Genomic DNA, 24442 nt, shown 5'->3' with positions numbered 1-24442 from the left:
TGCTTCTCAACTCCTGGCTTGTGGTTGAGTCCAGCTCAGTCAGTGTGGAGTATGCATGTTCTCCCCATGTTCGCATGGCTTTCCTCCAGCTACTTCAGTTTCCTGCCACAGTGCAAAGGCATGGTTGAGATGAAACTGACTTTCAATCGCCAATTTCATGTGTGATGTCCCACCCAGGGATGTATCCTGCCTCACAGCCTATGCTTCCAGGATAGGCTCTGAACCACCCTGACCATGACTTGGACAAGAGGTTGGAAATACAGGCATCCCTCGATTTACAAAATTTACCTGTTCCGGAGAACGACACGGATATCTAAGCCTATTTTACATTATTTTTAATGTAAAAAATGTGTTCCCAGCCCATCCGAAAACCCAGACCAACTCCCCAATATCACTACAAAACTAGATCACTTATATAACTATCAACCCTTGATTTCAGCACTCATACTGATTCATTTAACAGACACTTTTCTCCAAAGTGACTTTCAATGAACACTATGTAGTGTCATCAGCCCACACACCTTTTCACTCAGTTATTTACAATGCTACGTATACTACAGTACACTACTTACAGTGAGTTACATATTTATACTAGTGAAACACACTCACACACACACACGGGGCAATTTAGAGTCACCAGTTCACTAGAACTACCTCCCTTTGGACTGCAGGAGGAAACCGCAGTACCCAGAGGTAACCCATGCAAATGGGGCGAAGATCGAATCCACATCCTCTTACACCACCGAGGTGCTGTGTGACACTCGCTGTGCCACCAATGCAAAATACAAAAATATACAAAAGTGCATTAGACACGTTACCTTTGCTGTCCTGCTTCTAGAATGTACTCAGAAACCCATGGCAATTCTCTGGAGTTACTTCTCCAGGGTAATTCTCACTTTTTTTTCAACTGATCAGTCCTCCGAAGGATGAGCAATAAACCAAGCGGGGGTCCGTGAGCTTGTTTCGTTAATTGTGAACAACTTTCTAAAACTGCATGCTGCTGCTGCTATGATGTGCATGCATGCCAAGAATCAGCTAAACTCACTCACGTACACACCCGGTTGTCCCAAATGGGGTTGCAGCAAGCCGGAGCCTAACCCGGCAACGCAGGACACAAGGCTGAAGGAGGAGGGTCACAACCAGGACAGGACACCAGTCCACCACAAAGCACCCCAAGCAGGACTCAAACCTCAGACCCACCACACAGCAAGCACCAGCTGAGCCACTGCACCTGCCAACATCAGCTAACCTATTCCTGCTAATTGCTCTGCTGCCTCCAAAATAGATTCAGTTAAACAACAATCCCAATACAGCCAAAAGACACACTCCATTGTAATTTCATACACTTCCCACAATGCCCCACTCTCTTAACATAACACTCATAGTTCTAACATGTCAAAAAAACAGAGAGATCTGGATTCAGATATGCCAACTACAGGTGGTCGATATTTACGATGGGGTTACATTCTGAAAAGCCCATCATAAATCGAAAATATCGTAAGTCAAAAATGCATTTAATACACACCTCTGCGTGACAGACTGGGAGATGCGGATCGATGCCGCTGCTCAGCATTGTGAGAGTGTATTGTTCCGCATATTGTTTGACCGGGAAAAAAAAAATAAATAAAAAAATTCAAAGTACGGTTTCTACTAAATGTTTATCGGCAGCTCACCATCATAAAGTGAAAAAAAATTAATGTCAAACCATCGTAAGTCAGGGACTGCCTGTACAGTACATTACTGCCCTGTCTTCACTTGCGCTACGCGTGACTTCCAAATTTTATAGATACGCTTTGGATAAATTTTGCCTTAGCATGGACAAGGCTCAAGCAGAAAATGTACTATGGTAAACAGTCATACATTGTGTAGATCAATGACTTGAATCACCTCCACAATAATTTATAGGGAGCCTGGATCAAAGTATTAGACATCTTCCTCTGTAACTGACACCCTGGGTAGGTTTTCAGGTGTCAGCTAAATGAATAAATGTAATGTAAATTTTCCCCTACATCTTTGCAGCATTTCCCGTGAGAGGTGCAGTAAAATAGAGTACTGCAAGGTGTACCATCCAGGTGTATGGCAAGATGTAATGTAGTGCGGAAAGGCCGGAACCTCTGAACCAAAGCCACGCGTCAGGACAACGAAGTCCATTTGCATCTGTAAAGGAGCCCTTTACAGAGGGCTGCAGGGCGACAGGTCCACCTTCTCCAGCAGTCACCCTTTACCACGTTCGGGAGTTCAGACGAGGGCGAACAAGGGCTCACCCATCTGCGTTACACTCATTAGTAGAACAATGGGCACCTGGCAGCATCACGGGGGTCACGTTTGGGAAAAACGGCCCGAAATTAGATAATTCCCACAAACCAGTTACTAAACCTGCTTGAGCCTCAAACAATTAGCCGCTTCAGCCTGACCCTCAAGGGCAGTTAACACACTCGCTGTGTGCGTGTGAGACAAGCTCAAACATGGTGTGTACAGACATCAGGCCTCAGCTGCAGTGGGATGGATGAGCACAGCGGTTCATGGTCACACAACACGAAGCTCTGCAGCTGTTTGTTTGTCCACGTGCTGCTTCTTCTTACTGAGAAGACACACCTTTCACACAGACTTGTACAGTAACACAGCGATGATGAAGCAGGAAAGCAGCTGCACGCCCCCTCCCCCACCCCCACCCCCACCCAGGGGTCTGTTCCTATTGAAAGGAGCAGGAATTTATTTGCCTTAAGGTCAAACTTTATTTCTCGGTCTTCATCATGGAAGGGCTCTGACCAGCCAGTCTGTGTCTCGTGACTATCATCATTTTTTTAATAATAAATCACACTTCCTCAGTAAAGACGCGCGCGCTCTCTGCGCTCTCTCTGCATTCATTGTCACAAGGAAGGAAGGATTGCGCTTCAGCTGCGCTGCCGACACTGACGGACGGAGAAAAATCTTTTCACACTCATGATTTGTCGCGATGGGGGGGGGGAACAAAGTTGCAGCTCCGTTAATTACATTCGCACCTCGTTACGCAACGCGGCACGAGACCGTTGTGTAAACGGTGTAAGAAAAGGTTAAAAATAGAGCGCTGCCTCCGTAATAAATAAGCGGGTTACTCCGATCAATAAGCATTTCATTGTGCTTCGGCAGGGCAGGAAAAGAAAAAAACTGTGACGAACTGCGAGTCTCTGCACGATTCAGCAGCGGACATCTCATAATCGTAATGTATAAAAATTATGAACATGGATGATGCAGCTATTGTTGTCATCGGTGCGTGCGCGTGCCTCCTTTCGTAACGATACAGCTTCATAATTGCTTGGGGGTCGATTCGTGTCCTAATGGAGCAAACGCACCCGTTGCCCTGTTCTTTGTGGAGCAATTAATATTTACCCCCCCTGCATGGAGTCACTCACTGCCGCGTGCGGGGGGGGGGGGGGCGTCCCAAAAACTGCATAAACACCGTGCGAAACGGCAATAATGGCGAGAAACGTCAATAAAAGCCGCCAAAAATGACGTGTTCAGCGAGATGCAGATGGAAAGTGGAAAATTAAGCGCACTTTAGTTCAGAGAAGGGGCCACGCGCGCGCGCACCGAACCGGCACAGTCACAGACTCAGAGTGAGCACAGCGCGTGCACTCCGGCCACCCGCAGCGCGAGCGGCAAGGGACGGACACACGGGTTCGACAGAGGGGTTCCGGTGCCTTACCTGGGTCCGAACGCACAGGACGCAGGAGCCGATGAGCCTGAGGGGGGAGGAGGAGGAGAAGGAGGACGAGGGCACGCGCGGAGACGGACGAGTTCGGACCCTCCACGCGCTCGCGCTGCGACGTTACTCTAATCGAACAGCGATCCCGGCATCATCATCATCATCATCACAGCCGCCGAAAGCAGCACAGCGCCGTACGCGCCTCCGTGCGCGTCCCCAGTGCGCGCCTCTCTCTACATCTCCTTCCCCTCGTACCTTGGGGCTCTGACGTCTCCCTGCGCGCTCCCTGTCCCCGTTATATAACGGAACGGCTTCACCGGTAATCTGGTCAAGAGGTGCCGCGTGGCTGCTCTTATTATTATTATTATTACTGTTATTATTGCACCTGCAGGTAAAAGGCACCTGACAGGTTAACTAGATCACCCACCCGACCTGTTAACTAACTCACCTGTTCATCTAAGTCACCCACATGCCCTGCTCAGGTAAAGGACTCACCCGGTGCGTGTCAGGGAAGGGGGCGTGGCGTCTCATGACATGCTTCCAATGAAGGATAAGATGTAACTTGGAGGAGCGAGTCGCGTGGGGGTCACTTTGATGCCTTAAATGGTTTAAAGGGTGAAAACATTTGGGAGGGGAGGGGATGGGGATGGGGATGGGGATGGGTGAAGGGACACGTGTGACCCGACAGGCGCATGGTGCCCTTGGTCAACATCACCATGGTCACCACCATCCTCATCCTCAGCATGGTCATCTCAGCTGTGGAGACCCTTCAAAGTGGATTGAAAATATGTTTAACTATGTGATCTAACACTTCTTAGACTGGAAAATAAAACTGTTTTCCAAGAGGTCCTCTTGTTTGTTTGTGTTGCCAAGTGTGTGTGTTTTGTGTGTGTGTGTTGATGTGTGCTTCTGGCCTGCTGTGTCTGTCTGTAGTTGTGTGTCTGTCACTTTGCGTATGAGGTTGTGTCCGTAGTTGTGTGTTCGAGCTCCTGCAGGAAAGTGGGTTGAAGTGACTGAGATTTTTCCATGACGCAGCAAGCGGCGCTCAGAGCCCCGGGGCCCCGGGGGGCTTCTCTTCACACAGCCACCGCCGGCCCCTAAACGTTTAAAGATGCAGGGCTTCATTTCCCTGCACTTTCTGCTCTGTGTGTGTGTGTGTGTGTGTGTGTGTGTGTGTGCCTGTGAGACGCAGTGAGTCAGTGTTTGTTTGGGGAATCCTGTTGGTTTATAACCCCTTTCATCCTCAGCTCCTTCATCATGATCATCTCCATCAACATCCAGTGTCCTTATACTTTATTATGTAAATTACCTTAATAATTAAATACACAACACAACACAGATGTGGATCACACTGAAACTACATTTCATGCTCACAACATAAACGCACAACACCCCTCTCAGAAGCGATGTTCTCAAAACTTTAGCGTGTCTGAGGGCCAATACGTACACACTTGCAACACTGAAAAATATCCGTTAAAAAAAAATTTCAAAGAAAATACACCTTAAACCGTGTTTCCATATAACAGCAGAATGCACAGATTTAAGGTGCTTTTGAGGATTACGAGCGCCGTGAGCTGGTCAGAGGCTGAGCCTTGGCTGGGGGCGGAGATTAAATTGATGGACAGCTCCAAGTCCCACCCCCTGCCAGTTTAGGCCAGGAACTGATGGGACCGAGAAGGTACGGTACTGGAGGCTGCCAAGTTGAGGAGGGACGGGACCCCAGTCCTGCTTATTCTCTTATTTTTCTGGCTGATACCATCTGAGTGGAAATACTGACACAAAATGCATTAAAAACATTTCACATCCTTCAGATCATTTTCCAAACTCCAAACAAGACCATATCTGAACATGTAGAGCTAACACTGACTTTTTGAAATATTTTCACTTTATTAACGTACTGTCTTGCATTTACTAGCAAAATGTGTTCATCTTGACATTTACAGTACATAAATGTTAGACCACTAATGGAGGCCTCTGTTACGCAACTCTAATATGTCCCAATAAAAGTGCTGCATGAATCAAAAGCAATGCACTGCAGACGTATGTAAGTAACCAACAATGTCATTAATGCGGAGCACTGCGACATAATTCATTGCAAAGCTGTTCATCTGTGTGCTGGGGGCCTTTAGATTCCGTCTGTCAGCTTTTCCTAGGGACGAGTAAAGAGAGGAGATATTAAAAGTTGGCCACACTCTACGAATCCAGGGTCGGCACGGTGGTCCAGCGAGCAGCGGCGCTGTCGCAGAGCGCCTGGGTGGTGCGAGAGGACGTGGGTTCGATCTCCACTCAGTCTGTGTGGGTTTCCTGTGGGTGCTCTGGTTTCCTCGCACACTCCAAAGACATGCTGTTGAGGTTCACCCATAGTGTTTGAGTGACAGAGAGAGTGTGTTCCAATGATGTATGGATTAGTGGCCCATTGTAAGTAGTGTATCTAGCAGTGTAAGTCACCGTGGTGAATAAGGTGTGTGGGCTGATAACACTACGTAGTATCCATTGGAAGTCGCTTTGGGAAAAAAGTGCCTGCTAAATAAATAAATGAAATGTAATCCACAGTTTTGTGATACAAACAGGAAACTGATGAAATGAGACACTTCATTTCATGTTTTCCTCACCCATCTTGTGAAATCATTACTGTGTTTGGTATACTGTACTTGCCATCATTGTTATTTTCCTGATATTAATTATATACATATGCATATCTCGAATTACATTTATTATTCAACATATTACTGACAGCCAAATTGCTACTTTTATTTTTATTCAAAATATTAACTCAAGTTCAAAAGTCACCCTAGTCATTTATAGGAGTTTCTACCTAAAAAATTGGATGAGGTTATTTCTAAAGCGTTAAAAACATGATAAATTGTATTTGATAAACATATACAATAAAGAAATCTGAGTTTAGGACTGGTAACCATTTATGACTCATTTACAGGACTTTTCAGCTCTATCATGGTAATGACAAACATTTCATATAGCTAATAAATTATACACTGAAATTTAATGACATTGTGTGGCATACATTAATACTCTTTAATATTTGAAAATTAACATTCTATTTGAAGTGTTACATTTTTTTCAAAAACCAGTGACACCTGGTACCATCACACCTAAATGGACCTCAATTTACAAACAGAATTGGAACCAGAATGCTGAGTATAACAAATTTTTCTTAAGTCCAACCACTACACCAGGATCAATAAAAATTTAATAATGCAGATGTCTCACAGCATATTCATGGGGCTGGTTCTGTAACAAAAAAAAAAAAAAAAAGAAAAAGAAAATTTATAAATTTGAAACTCACTAAGACTTTCAAGTACTTCATCTTCAGTAACTGACTGTCTCATTTGCGACCGAAGACAAAACTGGCGATGGGACCAAATGACACAAACATGGGAAACTATCTTTACCTGGTGACGGTCAGCTTGTTTTTTATATAAATACAACCTCAAAATTATAATAGAAAGGTATCTCTGTCTATTCACTTCGTAGTTTTGTAAAAGTCTCAGATCTACGGTAAAACAAACACATCAAGATTTTTTTTGCAGATTTTTTGAAATCAAGTTTAATGATTTACTTTGAAATCTCTAGTCTTTTTTGGCATAGATTTTTGTCCATAAACATGAGAAATGTTCATGTCGTTATGGATCCCTGACTTCAAGAACACCACACATAAGCTGTAAACATGGTAAACTCTTAGTGTGTGCAGTGAGGGCACTCCTGCTGGGCTTTGAGTGCGTTTTGCTGCCAACTATTGGCGGCCAACAGAAATGCAGGTAATTTTCCCTCCACAAAAAAGTTTTACAAAATGAAACGGTGAAGAAAACACTATTAAAAATAAACAGGGAAATGTCCATATTTTTCAAAATTCTGAAGTCGGGTGTCATAATAAGGTGTTGTCTTTTTAACTTTATTTTACTATACATAATGCTATAATTTTATATGTGAATGAACTTTAGAGATGAGAAAAGGCAGTAATCAGTCAGATGTGTTTTTTTTTTTTTTTTTTTTTTACCCCAGAGAATGAAAGTGGGTGTAGTGGGTGGACAGATGGCCAGGCAGCCAACCCCCTGCAGGTCCAAACAGATGGCTTTGAGGGGGGTGAACGGTGGGCTGCTTGAGCAGCTGGACAGAGGTGCACTTTGCTTCCAGCGAGTTGCGCAGGGACGCGACAGAGGACTACGGCCTACCCACAGCCCAACTGCTCTGTCAGTGCAGGACACTGGTCATCTCACAGGAGCAGTTTGAAGGGTGGACACTGGGGCCACAGGATGGACAGTTTGGGGGGGGGGGGGGGGGGGGGAGGAATGAGTCCCCAGACAAGTGTGCTTTTTAGTATTTATTGCAAGTCGGACAGTAGAAAGGGGCACCGTTACACTACAGGGTAGATCCGAACACACCGTGGTCTGCTTATACATGGTACAGCAGGATAGCAGACATCATTGGTAAATAAAAGAAAAATTACTGAGTGCATATTTTGGGCCCACAGGAGAAGGTAACACACACACAGGCTCGTTCAACATGCGTGAACTGCAAACGGCTGCTCCCTCTGCGATGTGGACAGGAGAAATAGACCAGACGGAGGTCCCTGGTCCCTGTGGCTCAGGCACCGTTTCCGACAAACAGTCCCAGGACAGCGGAGAGCAGCTCTGTATCATGTGGTCCAGCTTTTGAAACCTGTCGAGTGTTTCTTTTCCTTTGGAGCATGTTTTTCTTTTGAAGGGACGTTCAGTTATTAATGGTACCAAGCGCTGAAGGACCCAGAGAGATTTTTTTCATAAAGATCTATGCCTCTGCTGTTGTTGGCAAAACTCGAACATATACTGTCTTTTTATTCAAGGTCTTCAGGGAGAAATTCTCAGATATTTCTGAAATTAATGAAAATATTAGCGTTATCCATATGTAATTCAACAACAACAGAATGTGTACACACACACACACACACACACACACACACACAGAGAATGTAATGAATTGTAATTTCTGTGCTGATCATGTTTGCTGCAACACTGGTATTTCATCCTGAAATATCAGCAAATTTTTCTGCAACCTTGTAAGCACAGTCTTCCCTTGTTTTGTCTGTCACCTTTGACAAAGGTGTCAAATGAATAAACTTTTTATACACTGCCTTTCAAGGGGGTTTCTCAAAGCACTTTACAGTGCAGAAATATTTATAGAGAATACAATGACAAAAGTGTACAGTAAAAAACAATTAAAATACAATAAAAAGAATAAAAGAAACATTACCAAGAGGAAAACAGAACAAATTACAGTAAAGCATTCAAACATATCATTTATCATCAGAAACCACTAGGCCAACTGCAGCAAACTCTACCCTGGAAGCACAGGGTGTGGGGCAGGGTACAACCTGGACAATATACCAGTCCATCACAGTGCCCTTCTTTTTCTCACACACACACACACACACACACACACACACACACACACACACAGACACTGTGTGGACTGTGGAAAGAAATCAGAGCACCTGGAGGAAACCCACATGCGCACAAGGAAAACATTTAAACTCCACACAGAGTCACGTTCGAACCACATTTGAGCCCACAGCCCAGGAGCCGTGAAAAGCAGGAGGATTGTGAGCAAGGATAGAGAACGTGTGTACAAATGGTATAAAACCCCAAGCAACAAGAGGGTGCAAAACAACACAGGCGACTTGTGTGCATTAGAAGCACGAATAAACAGATCTGCACGTCTTGTCACCGTGTCAAACCCTGCACTAATGTCAAATGAAGGATGGTGGGGGTGGGATGGTGCCGCAAACGCAGAGCAGTCAGAAAGGGTCAGAGCTTTCGTGACGAAGGTCCCATGCTGACTGCACTTTGCTGTAGAAAAGAGCCCCTGACGACCCAGAGAAGACACTTATCGCGTTAACTGATCCAAATTAGTTCCTAAAAACAGTCTGAAAATCAAAAAAAACTGGATAACTAGATTTATTCCATTATTTTCATGGGGAAAAATTCAGTGTTCAAGGCCATTTGCAAATTCACCCAAAAATCATCTTAATGCCTAATATCATACAGAAAAACTTGTGTAATACATTACATTTTTACAAAGTTTTTTCTTTTTTTTCTTTTTTTTTTTTTTTTTACTTTTGACAGGTTTTTTCCCCCAGAAAAGTTTTTTTTTTTTCCTTCAATCGCATCTGAAAAGCATTTCTGCATTATGTGCAAGTCAGCGAAGCTGTTTTGAATTCTATGCAATTGTGGTAACAAACACGGGCTCTGTCTAAAGAGCTTCCTCACCAGTCTAGATCAGTTTTTTTAAGTTTATCTGGAATACAGGAAAGAACACTGCATTTTCTATTACTTCCATATTTAACTTTTTCTCCTTTCCATTAATAAATATAGGAGTTATTTGGAATTAACTGTTATTTTATAGTTGCTACTATTTGTCCCCTTCACTGCTGATGATGGTATCAGGACCCCCCTGCCCAAAGAAGACACTTTATAGGTCTGCAGGGTAGCAGCGAGCTTCTGATAGAAATTTCCATCGTGAAGGGTCTTGTGTAAATAAAATTATTCGTATGTATATAAACTTGTTTCATAACACAAAGATACTGTGACAGTGTGTAGATTGGCTTGAGGAAGACTAAAGCTGAGAGCGTGGGTACACAGCTCCCACGATGCACTGCCTTTCACAGTCTCTCTCACACAGCAGCACAATCTTCAAATGTAGCCTCAATCTATTGTATCAGACCAAATACTGTGGGGCAGACTGTAAAAATGAAGATGTAGATCGATTAACCATAGCTGGTATTAAGAATCTCAGACTGGATGGGTGCAAACTAGATACTGGCAGACCAAATAACAAGGTATTAGTGTACTCGTTTGGACTTTCCATAAAATAAAGAATATATTAACAAAAGCTGCCACAAGTAAAAGTGCCCACTGAAGAGCACCACACGTGTCTGAACCAAAGATTAACCGCAGATGACAATTTGCATTAAAATTCATACACAGGAAGTGCTGTGGTTTCCAGGGTTACGGGGAGGGGAGTGGGGATGAATGATGGACAGCTCTAAATTGGGATTTGTGTTTCAGATCCCACTGAGTATATGAACAGTCTGGGCCTCAGCCTGCCTGCAGTGCACTATAAGGCCCCCTTTGTTAATTCCGTATTCAAACCGAGGGTCGACGGGGAACCGCCTGCCATCGTTTAGAGCAGATAACGGGGCTGCGGCAGTCGGGAGTTATCATCCGCAGGCCGGTCGCCCAGCTTCAAGGTCGAGCGATCGTACGGTAGAGACGCCTGTAAATAACCCCTTGACAGCCGTGAACGGCCATGCAAAGAAAAGCAGAAATGCAAAGAAGAACCCCAACAACTGTGCTCAGAAAGTGAAGATGAGCAGAAATAAAGTTAAGAGGTGCTCACCTTCTGTGAGGTTCTCGTCGGTATAGAGCCGGAGGCGGCGGCTCCGCAGGCCGAACACCTTGGCGCTCTCATAGAGCAGCCCCGTATGGCTCAGGCCATTCTGGTCGACTGGGTTGGCCAGCAGCAGGGTGCCCAGGTCACCACGCTGGCACTCTGCATGGACACACAGCGAGACATGGGTGGAGCTTTACATAACACACAACCTCTGTGAAGCAATATGGAGCCAGAAGATCATATACTCCAGGCTCGTGATGTTCTCATCTGCTGTGCCGAAACTGCTTTAAGGACCATTCCAGGGTACAAACGGTAAGCGGTGTAAAACTAAGCTGTGTGCAGGTGAGGCAGGACCCTACCAGCCGGCTGGGCATTGACCAACTGCAAGTTGACATAGGGGCAGAGGATGGGGTCGGCGCAGGGGGAGCTGGGGGGGCTGGTCCCCGAGGTCACCCAGAGTGTCTGTCCAGCAAAGGTAAGCAGGTCCGAATTGCTGCTCAGTTCTGCACAGTGAAACAGCACAAGGTACTCGGGTCAGCATACAGGGGAACTGTTAAATAACAAGGACCAGCAGGTGGCGTAGTGACTAAAACTGTCCCTTGCAATCAAAGGATTTAGGTTCGAATCCCACTCCTTGCTGTAGTGGGCTTAATCAAGGTACTTCCCTGAATTGATACAGTAAAAGTGACTCTGCAGCATAAATGAGCAAATCAGTGTAAGTAATTTATAGAGTCCAAACCTCAGATTTCAGGAAGAGCATAAATGCGAACACAAGGGGTGCTCCAAAGGGCCTGAATGGAGAGGGCTGGAGGCCAACCGTGTTCTACCACCTGTTTGCCCACCTGTCTTCCCCGCAAACACAGCAAGCCGAGTGTCCGCGATGCCGAACACGCTGCGGGTCACAGCCTTCAGGCGCGCCACGTCCAGCACGTTGTCCCCCTTGGGGTTCTCCAGCAGGACCACACCCTCTGCGGGAACACCACGCCCAGTGAGACGATCTGTTGTTCAGCGCTGCACTTGGATTCTCAGCCCCTTGAACTTTTGCTTACCCTGTTCTTTGTCACCCAACTTCACCCTGAGGTTGACGAAGGCGCAGGCGGGACCGGAGAGCGGACTCCGGGGGCGCAATGTTCCCTTCACGATGGTTAGGTCCAGGTCAGAGCCTTTCAGCTGTAATCAGAAGAGTAGGACATGGCTAATTACCACCAAGTGTCATCAGCATGGTTGAGTGTCCCTCACTGTTTAACCAAATCTACACCACCAGCTCATTAGCCTTCAGCACCTTCACAAAGGGTCTATCGCTGGACTCTAACCTCAAACCCTGAGAAAAAGCCTGAGCGAAACTTGTACCTGGGTCTTCTCCTGCACGATGACGCTGGCCACGCTGGGTACTGGGTATTCCTGGAGCGGCGCCTTTATGGTGGCCAAGATGAAGTCGGTGTGTGCCTCTATCACCGACTGCAGGTACTGGCCACGCGGCTCGCAGTTGTAGTACACAGTGATCTCATCGGTAGGAACGAGGTGGCCCTAGGAAATAGAGAGGCACACAGACGTGGTGCTTTCAAGGTACCGCATGGCAAAGACAACGAGGCAAACACACAACAGGGAGCAGCAGACGGAAGTCCTGTTGAGTACGGAGCCAAAACCCACAGTGCTGAGGTGTGTTCATCGAGAAATTAAAGCCAAGAAGCCTGTGAATCTTGTGGTTTTAGTGGCAAGCCCTGCCAATCCCCCACCTTGACACACAAAAACACATCGATCTGTCCCTGCACGTAGCGCGACACTGATTTGAGGTAGTGCCTTTCTATATATGTATATATGTTTATATGTGGGGGGGTCGCACGCATACAGCACTATCCAAATACCCCCGCTACTTACGTTAAGATTTTTACAACATTAATTCCGTCAAAAGCAAAATTCCCCCCAATTTCAGCTTTTCAATAACATAAGAACTTGGCCTGGTGGGCAACCAGCCACTGCGCGCGTGCGCACGCACGCACACACCTCCCGCCTCCTCCACACTCCACAAAAGCCTGTTTGTCTCAGTGGCTCCTCTACAATTAAGCTCATTAAGCTGATTTATTGTTTGGTCACAAACTGGTTATTAGGAAGCAGAAATGTTCGAAACCCTGCAGTCGGGATGCTAGCGTTACAAACGGCCGCCAGGAGGTATCTTTCAGGGTGCTGTGGGGATGATGCCAGGATGACACCGGTCCGGGATGGGCTCAGCGCCATGCAGTTACCTCACAGGGTAGCCAATAAAGGTGTTCAAAGTGGGCCCTGGGAGTGGCTTCCACAGGGGTAAGACACCTACAGTGCAGGATTGCCCGTGGGACACAGTTCAATCTTTGAGCTCCTATACAAGCTGCTCAAGATATACTGTATAATATGTACACAACATATATACTAACTGTGTGCAGTTACGCTCCATGTAGCTGTTTCCACAGCGCTGACAACTGCCAGGTGCGACACCAGGTAGGAAACCCATGAGTGGGGTGTGTTTGGACACCATGGGCCACAGCTGTCCCTGCGCACTCTGATAGAGCACCTGTTAAAGGGAACCAGCACATACAGGTGATCCCCAACCCCCCGGCTTCAAAACCAATTAAGCAGTTCAGGACGTGGGGAAAAAAAATAGTGTTAAAATGATCAATTATTTGGATTTCTCACCAAACAAAGCAGTAAATCGATGGAAAAAATGGACCTCGGTTCCATGAAGCAGCACAGACAACCATGTCACAGAGAACCACAGCGTAAATAGTAAACAGACCAATTTCCTCTAAATTGTATCCCTTTCTCTATTTAACTTTGCTTAAAATAATTCCGGTTTGTCTTCTATACCTTTTTGCGCAGCTTCTGTATGCGGTTGATGACTTCGCGCGCCACTCCTTCATCGACCATGGACTGATCGGGTGTGACATCCAGTAGGACCAGGACCTGGGAAAGAGGGTTACACACTCAGTGTGTGTGTGTGTGCGTGCGCGCGTGCGTGCTTTAAACCCATTGCTGCATGCCCGTACCTGAGAGTCTGAGTGTGCCTCATACTGTGTGGCCGTTCCAGACATCTGGTCAAAGGTGTACTTGAGACGGAGCTCATCTCTGTGCAGCTCGTGTCCCTCAACAGTGACGGAGCCTGAAAAAGAGGCGACGGCATCGATCTCCTTCCCAGAGCCACAGAGAGTATAGCAGTACTGCGCTTATCAACAAGGAGGAGGAGAACCTTCCATACTCTGCCAACAAACACTCCTTCAAGCTATCACATCTCTAACATCTGCACGTGTCGAGTGGTGGCGTCACACACTACCCCTTTCTGTCTTGTTACCGCGGTAAACGGGACCCTGCAGGTACCTGTCTGGAGGAAGGCCTCCAGCTCCTCGTTCCCAAGTTCCTTGATAGCAGCCGTCACTGACTTGAGCGCCCCCTTGAGACGCTTCCCTAGGAGCATGTGGTCAGGTTCGGCCCTCAGCCTCATGCCATACTTGTCTTTGTCGCTGGAGACCGTGAGACACCGCACATTCAGCTCCTGGGGGGCAAGGGGGGTAATGGCTCCAGTTAATTAACTGACGACAGCTGACAACAAAGAACAAAATGCTCATTGACACATAATTTTACAGTAGAGACCAATAAACAGGACCATCAGCAAGACAGTCGTAGGGTTAGGGGTTATACAGAGTTTTACAATATATACGAGCACTTCTGTGACAGTACCACACCGCAGTATAAGTGCCGGTCACAAGGCAGTACTACGAGTACCAGTACCAAAGCACAGGTCAGTCTTATAGAGCGCTCTTCTCGCCAAAGTGACAAGATACACACCGCTACATTATTACTGTTATCAGTTCATTTATCCATTTCTTCATGATGACTTGCAGCATTAAGATATTTACACCAATTTACCTATGTACACGGTGGCATCGTTAGAGTTAGCACAGTCGCCTTTGAACGCAAAAGTCACAGGTTCGAATCTCACCTCCAGCTGTAGTACCCCTGAGCAAGGTACTTACTCAGCTGTATAAATGGGTAAATAACTGCAGGTAGAATAACACTAAGAATAAATAACTCTACTGTATCACTTTAGGATAAGTGCTCTCATCAGGGGTACTACAGCAGGAGGAAGGGGGGGTATTCGAACCCTCATGAGTACTGCCACCCAGTCCCTCTAACATCACAGGCTCCCTGCACCTTGCAGAGCGAAAGACGCAGGCAGTGACCCCGAGAACTGCGACGATGAAAAAGTGCGTGCCCGGCATGTACCGTCTTACGCCCTGCACTCCGGGACGCGCTCGGTTTACGAGCAAGTAGTTATGAATAAAGAATGTTTCAAAATAGGTGCAACGGTGATGCCGCAGAATGTATCAGCTACAGTACGTGGGCAGTGACTGAATATCCACCCGTATCCACAGAACAGGTGTAGAATAAAATGTATAAATGAGTTACACACCAATACAAGGAGAGTTGAGGCTGGAAGGGGCGGAAACCGCGGAAAAGGTGCGGGCGCACAGATACGCACACAGCCCCAGATCTGTCACGCCTCGGAACACCGACACAGCGCCTCCCCGGTCCATTTACGTCACCTATTTAAAACGGGGGTGCTGGGAGTCTCAGGGGTCAGAGGTCAAGTCCAAGGTGGGCGGTCCCCTTAAGGATGAAAAATATCTGCGAAGAGCAGGACTGGCACCGACGGGAAGGAGCACAGCTTCCAAGGAGACGACAAAGAACTCCTGGATGGAAGCCTGACAGCTATGATTGGTGTATTATTCTCACAAGTGCTGCAAACAATATCATCACCACCACAGACAATTAGTAATAACAGCAAAAACATTAATAGATTTGCCTCTCGTGTAAAAACCGCAATGTCGGTACGGTCCTCCTTCTATACCCAGAACGTTTCCTGCCTTAAACCCGGTTTCTCTGTAAAAGCAGCAGAACTGGGGAAGTTCCTACATGCGCCAGCAGGTGGTGCAGCAGTTGTGGACACAGTACTTATGATCAAAGGGAGTGAATTACTCTGGTAAAATACTGCATTGTTGAAACTGCTCAAACAGTCCATGCCCCTCAGTTATTAATAATAGCAGAAGTAATAATAATTACAATAATGTTACCCTCCTTCGATTCGCTTGTTGTTCCGCAGGAATTTTTCAGGAACCACTATACCCTCCATCACAAAGAACACAAACCATGAGAAATTTATCTGCAATGCGCCTGGCAGCTCCGAACACGCTCGAACCCTCTCCGTTCCCAAACACTGTCAATACTTTCTCTCCCCACCGACGCCTTTCGCCATACTTTAAAGAATCACGTAAACTCTTGCTCCTGCTGAATTAATTGCGGGTTTTAATCAACTAAGAGCTCAAGGAGCCGTCCTCATGGCGGGCGCTGACACACGGGGCAATTTCACAGCAGAGCTGCAGGCTCCACACGGTCAAGGTCACTCAGACTGCTTCATACAAACGCAAAACTGGCTGAACAAAGTCAAATACGTCAAAGTGAAAGTCAAAATGTGCAGCCACTCACCTCCAGGATGTACTTTTGCAGAGACTCGATGTCTCTGAGGGCTTCGGGGTCCTGGAGGATGACCACCACCTCCTTCAGCGGGTACTGAAAGAACATCGTCAATGTTCTCTTACACGTACGTTAATGCAAAGAAGAAAGCAAAATGCATATGAGACATGGAAGTGGGTGGCGGGGGGGGGGGGTCAGGCGGAGGTCACAGAAAAGTCACTCTCCTGTGAGTGACCACAACCGACCAAGAGCCCCTCACCTTGATGGGAAGCGTCTTCCTGTCGCGAATGACGCGGCCGAGCTCGATGACTGACTGCATCCGGGACACGGCGCTCTCGATGCGCTTGTCAATCAGCGTCTCCCTGGTAACCAATCCAGATACCAAACAATAAAACGCTACTGACTGTAGTATAGTGGATAGAGCTGCTGCCTTTGGATCCAAAGGTCACAGGTTCAATCCCCACCTCCGGCTGTAGTGCCCTTGAGCAAGGTGCTTACTCTAAATTGTTCCAATAAAAATTACCCAGCTGTATAAATGGGTAAATAATTGTAAGCAGCTTAATATTGAAAGTCACTTTGGAGAAAAGCATCAGCTAAATGAATAAATGTAAAGTGAATGGATGAGGGCTAGTGACTAAAGAGCATATTTTAACTAGGGCAGCAGGGGGCGTACTGGTTAGAGTCACCACTTTGAAATCAAAGGACTCGGATTAAAAACCCACCTCCTCCTCCTACTACCCTGCATCACGGTAAACTTTGAGCTGATAAATTAAAATTGAAATTAAAAATACCCTACTGTATAAACAAAAAAAAAAAAATCACTAAGTAGCTTTATATGCAAACATAACACTAATTCATCTCAGAGAAAAAGTGGCAGATGAATAAGGACTAGTGATGTAGAATGGGAAATAGGGAAATTTCACTTTAGGTTATGGTTACATAATCATAACACGACATGGTGCTGGAAAATATGTCACTTTGAAAAAAGGGAAGGAGCTCCATGAAGGCAAACCCCAAGCCATTTGGAAAAAGTTGCTGCACTCATTTTTGAGCCCAAGGACGGTTTCATTTATTATATTTACTCTCTATGAGCTGAATATAAATACATGGGGCCTTTTAAAGTCCTGGTCTTCTGACAGTGACAAGGGAGGTGCCAGCAGCCCGACTGCTCATCGAAGCACGCGCACGCACGCAGTGGTTGAAGCTGCTTGTCCCGAGAGGGGTCACGGCGAGCCGAAGCCTAACCCAGCAATACAGGGTGTGAGGCTGGACGGACACACCCAGGACGGGACACCAGTCCGTCACAAGGCACCCCAAGCGGGACTCGAACCCCAGACCCATTACAGAGCAGGACCCAGCCAAACCTGCTGCGGCACCGCACAGCGGTGCCAAAGTGTCCAGCTCATATATCACCGTAACCATGCCAACAGAAACATTTCAAGCACTACACTGTACTTGTACTTGTAGTTTGAAACTTGGCTGCTGCACATTTGCTGTGCATTACTCATTCAGCTGATGCTTTATGCACCGAGCAACTTATGCCGATTTACCCTTTTGCACAGCAGGGTAATTTTTACCATTCCAGTTCAGGGTAAGCACCTTGACCAAGGGTACTACAGCACAAAGTGAGATTCAAACCCAGGCCTTAAGATTGCAAAGTAACAGCACTAGCCACCGCGCCCCCCGACTGTCCCACATTTCTCCCATTTCACGATCGCAGCCTAATTCAGGTCACTCGCTGCACACTGGGCCCCAAACCCAGCTACCTGACCCTACCTGTGGGTCGAGCACCTCCGGGGCCGAGCGCCACTTACCGGACTTGAGGAAGCATCAGGTAGTGGATGCTACCCGTGTCCTTCTCCTCCAGGGAGGTCAGGTCAAGCAGGTTTCGCAGGTTTTGGTATATCATTTCCGTGATGAACGGGGTGAACGGGGCCTGTGGGATGGCAAGGGGAGGCAGGTTAGGAACCACGCAACATACGCGTACACACAAACACACACACGACCGCAGGGTGCAACTCACCATGAGCCTACACATGGAGAAGAGCACAGAGAAGAGGGTCTCCAGGGCCTGGACACAGTCTTCTTTGCCGCCTTCACCCTGTGGGTCGGGGTGGGGGGGAAGACGCACGTTACACTTGTCCTGGGAGCCATTCAGACTCGCATAGTCACACAGCAACATGCTGCTGTGTTGCAGGCCTCATGACACCCGCTAGGGAACACCTTATGTTGACCCCTCACTGTAACGTTTGTCTGGTCCAAAGCCTGGAGTCGTACCTTGAGCCTCCTGCGGTTCATCCTCACGTACCAGTTGGTGAGCATGTCAACAAACTTGACGAGTCTCGGCACGACAGTGTACAACCTGTAGGCTGAAACGGCAAGTTCGCACGCCTGAGTAAACATGACAGACATGGGAAATGGTCCGTGTGCGCAGATGTTAAATCAGGAAATTGTAACTTGGGGAAAATGTTTTTAATGTCAACGTTCGAATCCCATCTCCTGCTATTCATTTATTCATTTAGATGACGCTTTTCTCCAAAGCGACTTATGATGTTAACCTACTTTACAATTATTTACGCTGACTCACGTATACAGATGGGTAATTTTAGTGGAGCAATTTAGGGTAAGTACCTTGCTCAAGGGTACAACAGCTGGACGTGGGAATTTAACCTGTCACTTGTGGGTCCAAATGCAGCAGCTCTAACCACTAACACACTGGAAAAAAATTACCCTCCTGGTAAATCAGTGGAAGCAACTTAATGTACATAAAACTAAGTCAACTATGAACAACAACAATAATAATAATGATAACAATAATGATAATAATGGTCCTGTTACCGGCCATCTCGGTCTTGAAAAATTGCACGAGCGACTGCGTGAATGACTGGATCCACTTGTCCATGGTGTTGCTGCTGGGCTGCGCTTTGCTCTCGCTGTACTGGAACTTGATGCCCTCATCCTGGTGGGGCACAAGGACACACGAGTTCAGCCGAATCCTCACCAGGTTGTGTTTACAATACAAGAAAAACAGCAGCAGCTGTCGGTTGGCATGTCAGTCTGAAATGTTCAGTCTGTCAGGCTAAAATAAGGGCTCTGGGGCTTCGGCGGGGAGGGGGGGGGCACTCTGTGGGGCGTGGGGCCCCCATGCTGAGCACCACACCACCTGTCGGGGGTCCTGGGGGGTCTCGCATACCTTCTCTAGCCGCTGAACGTTCTGCATCAGGAAGCGGTAGGCGTTATACCACGGCAGGAAGACATCCTTGAGCACATCGCGCACCCCCTCCTCCTTGAAGCGCAGGTTCTCGGCCCTTACCACCGGGGAGTTGATGAGGTACAGCCTAGGGGGGGCGGGGGGAGAAGTTACATGGAGCAACTGAGTGGCCTTGTACTGCGAGCGGGTGCCCTATGCCTCCGAGATGCACTCCGAGCAACTGGGACCCACTGCACAAACACACACGCTGCTGGGAGGAAGGCGACTTGAACTGTGAACTGCTGCAGTTCCTGAATAGTGACAACCCCCCCCCCCACCGGCAACTGCTCCTTGGACACCCATGATGCGCGGGGTTGGACCACCCACTGGAACAAAGAAGGGAAGCTACCCGAAGCTACCCCAAAAGGCACATAATTCCACAGAAACCCATTGTTTAACTCTGTTGCCACCGCCCCCCCCGGAGAGACGCTTCCATCTAGAGTCCCATGTGTCTGCACCCCCACTGTCCCCTCTTCACACAGCGTCCCAACGGCGCTCTAACACCCTCTTCCTGTACCATCACATGGTGTTTTGCACCCCCCGGGGAGCCGGCTGCACGTCGTCCCGGTGGGTTGCGCATAGCTCCGCAAACACGGCACCAAGGGAGGGCAGCGGTAGCGGGTGCGAAGGGAGGAGAGCTACAGCTGTACCACACGGACTCCATCTGAGAGCCTAAACCTCACTACAGGACACTAGAGGAAGAAATGCACCATGAGGAAAGCAAACGTACATCTATAGGTAGCAGGTGGCACAATGGCAAGAGTTGTCACACCGCAATCCAAGGACCTGAATTTGAATCCCACCTCCTGCTGTGTTTGATCAAGGTATTTACTCTAAATTGATGCAGTAAATAAAATACCCTGCTGTATAAATGGATAAATCGGAGTCAGTAGCTTAGTGCACAAATCTTAAAGTGTATATAAATGACTGAATATTAATAATAAGCAGTAATAACAGCATACATTAAATTGGACGGATAATGGTACAAGTTGTGGCCAAGTGTCAGAGGTTTTGCACCTTCTAAGGAAAGGCACGATCAAAACGCAGATTTGAGCTGAGATCTCCCTGTAATTTATTACTCGCAGAATTCATATAATAAGAAAAAAAGACAAGCCATTGTAATTCTTTTCCTTTTTTTAAAATGCAAAAGAAAGGTTATTAGTTTTTTTTTAATTTAAATTTTAGTTTAAGAACACCATAATACAAATGCTGTTCTTCCAACAGAAGATTTTTTAAAAATTTTTTCTCAGACACTTTGATGATGGGTCCGGAGCACAGAGATTTATTAGCGCCAGACGCCGAAATCCTTTATTACCAAACTTTCCATCTGTTTTTTGAGCCCACGAGCAGACGGAAGCGAAACGTGGTACTCAAAGCGGCCACTGGCATCATTTTCATGGTAATGCAGGTAAAGTAGTAGTTTACCATTGCCATCATCTGCCTGCATCTCTGGGTTGCAGACATGGGGAGAACATGCAGAGTTCACACACCCTGAGCTGGACTGGAACCCAGAGCCAAACAGGCAGCTGAGGCATTGGTGCCACCCACTATGCCGCTATATAGACAGTGAGATATTGTTAGGAAGGTCCCTGCTGCCAATGAGGCACAAGAAAAATTTAAGGCAAAAAAGTCATTTTAATTTCCTAAGAAATACAATTTAAACGACACTTTTCTCCCAAGTGTCTCTCGATATTAGCTACTTGCACTGATTTACGCATTTACGCAACAGGGTGGTTTTTACTGTACAATTTCAGGGTAAGTACCTTGTTTAAGGACACTAGAGCTGGAGGTGAGATTCAAACCCAGAACTTCTCTACCCACCATGCTAGTTGCTGGCCCCAGTGGAAGTGCTTAACACAGCCTACCGAAGCGCATCTGCTCCATAGTTAGCCACTATGAGCCCCGGATCAGGATAGTTCTTCTTCCGCTTGCTCATCTTCTGTCCGTCACTGTGCGAAAACACAAACGCGCAAACACACGTTACTGGATGCGAGTTATCTGGATTATTCCAGGTCACACCCACGTCCCATTCTGCAGTGGCCCAAGGACAGAGGGCACCTCACCTGGCCAAGACGAGTCCATTCACAATGACGTTCTTGAAGGGCGGTTTGCCGAACAGGGCGGTTGACAGGACCAGCAGCGTGTAGAACCTGCAAGGGCACGGAGCAGGACAAGAGCAGCTGTGTGACTACTCCTGCAGGCCCTGAAGCCAAGTGATGGGAACGGTAACCCCCTGATGGGCGGGAACGGCGTACCATCCGCGCGTCTGGTCGATGCCCTCCGCGATGAAGTCAGCAGGGAACGAGTCCTCGAACTCCTTGCGGTTCTCAAAGGGGTAGTGCACCTGAGCGTAGGGCATGCTGCCGCTCTCGAACCAGCAGTCAAACACCTCCGTCACACGGCGCAGCGGGGCTTTGCCGCATCGTGACGGGATGGTCAGGTGGTCGATGCTGCGGATCAAGAGAATAGAACCAGGGATTGACGGACACACGGGAGGGGAGGGAGACACAATGGCCGCTGCAAAACCGACAAAGTGGCTCCTGCTTTTTAAAGACATGTATTTCCCAGCTCATTTTTAAGTTTCTTCACTCGGGTGAAGAAGCCTCAGGTGACCCCAGGCTGCTCTGCCCATGCAGACGGTGCTTTTGAGAATTAATTAATTGAGGATGATTTGGCAGAACCGCTGCACTTGTTTGGTGCTACTCAACCCTGCGAGCAACGAGCCGCACCATCCCTCCCACGTGACTCACCTCTCCCGATGCAGATCGCTTACTTTCACTCCGGTGAGCTCAGCCAGCTCCTCCAGCGAGCCGATACACACCACCTGAGAAGGGCAAAGGTGGTCCATTACTCAGATGTACCACACCACACTTATTTCACAACGTCTGGTTTCCTTCAAACACACGCATAATACATGGGGGGGGGGGGGGGTTAATCCATATGTAAAACCGACATGAAGGTACAAAGACTTGTTCATTTTACACCAGAGGTTGTCCACCTTTCCTAGGCCATGGAGCCCTTTAAGAACCATGGAAGCTAAGAATCCAGCAACAAATTACTGACGGCAATAAATGAAACGGGCAACGGGGGAGAAGACCTCTCGCCCGCACCCCCAAACAGCCCCTGTGGAAACACTACAGAAATGAACAACTCCACAGGAGAACAGCAGTCTAGCGGCTGAGGATGAGTTCAGTAGAAATAAAACAATAAATGTACGCACTCATACACCTCCAGAGTGACTTACTGTGTTAAATCGCTTACACTGATTTACCCATTCACACAGCTGGGTAATTTTTTTACTGTTTCGGGTCAAGGCAAGCACCTTGATCCAAGGTACTACAACGTGAGGGGGCTTCGAACCTGCGTCCATCGAGTCCGAAGGCAGGGCACGCTGCCTGCAACCAGGCCCTAACCCTAAGCTCGCAGGGAAAGCGAGGGCCCATGCGGCGCTCCAGTTCCAGCAGAGACCCCGGAAATGTGGCCTAGATACGGGTGCGGCGAGAGGCAGGCGGAACGCGAGATCTACTTCTCCGGCCTCGCAAAAGCTCGGGGAGCCACGGACCCCCTGGAGACGGCGCCATGAGACAGCCATTACTCTATTTTCAGGAAACGGGTCACTGTCCTTCTTTTATCCAGTTGCTCATTTCATTTTTCAAAGGCCGAAGGAACCCAATTGCAGGAACTAAAATTAAGTTTGCGGTTCACGTGCCGAGCGCCGCCGCCGCCGCTGAATAGAAAGTGCGCAGTGTCGCCCCCTACAGGAATGGTGGGGCAGCGCAGGGCTTCCACTTTCAGTCACGGGTCCCTGAAACAGATCAAACGGCAATCTGGACATCACCTGCGAGAGGAGCCGAACAGATGCGACTGAAGTTTGTTCAAACAAAATTCCAGGAGAGAAGTACTGGAACCAGAGCCCTGGCCACGCCCACCTGTCAATCATGCACAACACACACTAAGCTTCACGCCCTTTGTGCACCGTTCCGCAAACTCAACACCTCCCCTCCTCCACCCCCCTCTTCGTACAGCGGGTCGCAAAGGGGGGGACCAACAGCCTCGCTTTACGGCAGGGTCAAGATACAGCCGGCTCTAAGACCGCAACCAATCTAACAAATCTAAATGAATTAATCATTATATGAAGTGTGATCAAAAAAAGTACCAAAACGCAAGTTTATGTTCTCTCCCCTTCAAAGTCATCCGGGCTTCCGATCATGAAGTCCAGTGCCTACACTCTTCTTAGGAAAAAAAAAAGACATCTGAGCACTTCTTGATCCCACTTGGTAAAACACTCCGATCCCCAATTTAGTGCTATTTGAGAGCTCCTCCACACCAGAAAAACACAGACAAGACACCAGGAAAAAAGAAATTATTGCTTTTTGGTAAACAAACGTACAGCTGGTTCACACCAGGGGTATGGACCTCATTTCCTAATGGACTGCAGGCTTCTTCTCCAGTCTTCTCCCTTACATAATATGCCTTAAACATTTTTATACTGAACGCTTAGTGGTTACTGAAATGGAGTAATGAGTGAACGCCAGATTCCAGCTGCGCACCCAGAAAATACCACACCTTACCGTAGTAAAGTTCAGGAAGCCCTGACCAGACATCTCTCGGCATATCAC

At 47.4% G+C, this 24442-nt stretch overlaps 2 protein-coding genes across 4 annotated transcripts in view; both read right to left on the bottom strand.

Moving 5' to 3' along the window:
- The window catches only part of atp2b2 (ATPase plasma membrane Ca2+ transporting 2), a 113801-nt gene extending 109749 nt beyond the window's left edge, over positions 1–4052 (bottom strand). Inside the window, exon 1 of the mRNA XM_029247792.1 lies at positions 3686–4052. The gene's annotated coding sequence lies outside the window, so the exon portion shown is untranslated. The remainder of the gene's footprint in view (positions 1–3685) is intronic.
- Positions 4053–8011: 3959 nt separating this feature from the next.
- iars1 (isoleucyl-tRNA synthetase 1) overlaps positions 8012–24442 on the bottom strand; it is a 31309-nt gene continuing 14878 nt past the window's right edge. For 2 of the 3 annotated variants that reach the window (XM_018744598.2, XM_018744599.2), the window contains exons 15-34: positions 22574–22647; positions 22079–22273; positions 21887–21973; positions 21689–21772; positions 19767–19911; positions 19412–19532; positions 18851–18942; positions 18597–18674; positions 18388–18509; positions 16833–16935; positions 16586–16669; positions 14420–14594; positions 14092–14204; positions 13913–14008; positions 12422–12598; positions 12121–12241; positions 11914–12039; positions 11431–11574; positions 11078–11230; positions 8012–8553 (exon numbers count right to left, since the gene is read on the bottom strand). In XM_018744598.2, coding sequence (XP_018600114.2) covers positions 8471–8553; positions 11078–11230; positions 11431–11574; positions 11914–12039; positions 12121–12241; positions 12422–12598; positions 13913–14008; positions 14092–14204; positions 14420–14594; positions 16586–16669; positions 16833–16935; positions 18388–18509; positions 18597–18674; positions 18851–18942; positions 19412–19532; positions 19767–19911; positions 21689–21772; positions 21887–21973; positions 22079–22273; positions 22574–22647 — 2373 coding nt within the window. In that variant the 3' untranslated portion in view covers positions 8012–8470. The other variant, XM_018744600.2, reaches the window with a different exon arrangement.

The sequence above is a fragment of the Scleropages formosus genome, chromosome 22 (genome assembly GCF_900964775.1).
Source record: "Scleropages formosus chromosome 22, fSclFor1.1, whole genome shotgun sequence".
Taxonomy (NCBI): Eukaryota; Metazoa; Chordata; class Actinopteri; order Osteoglossiformes; family Osteoglossidae; genus Scleropages; species Scleropages formosus.
The sequence above is the reverse complement of the archived record's forward strand: the minus strand, read 5'-3'. Positions and strand labels throughout refer to the sequence as shown.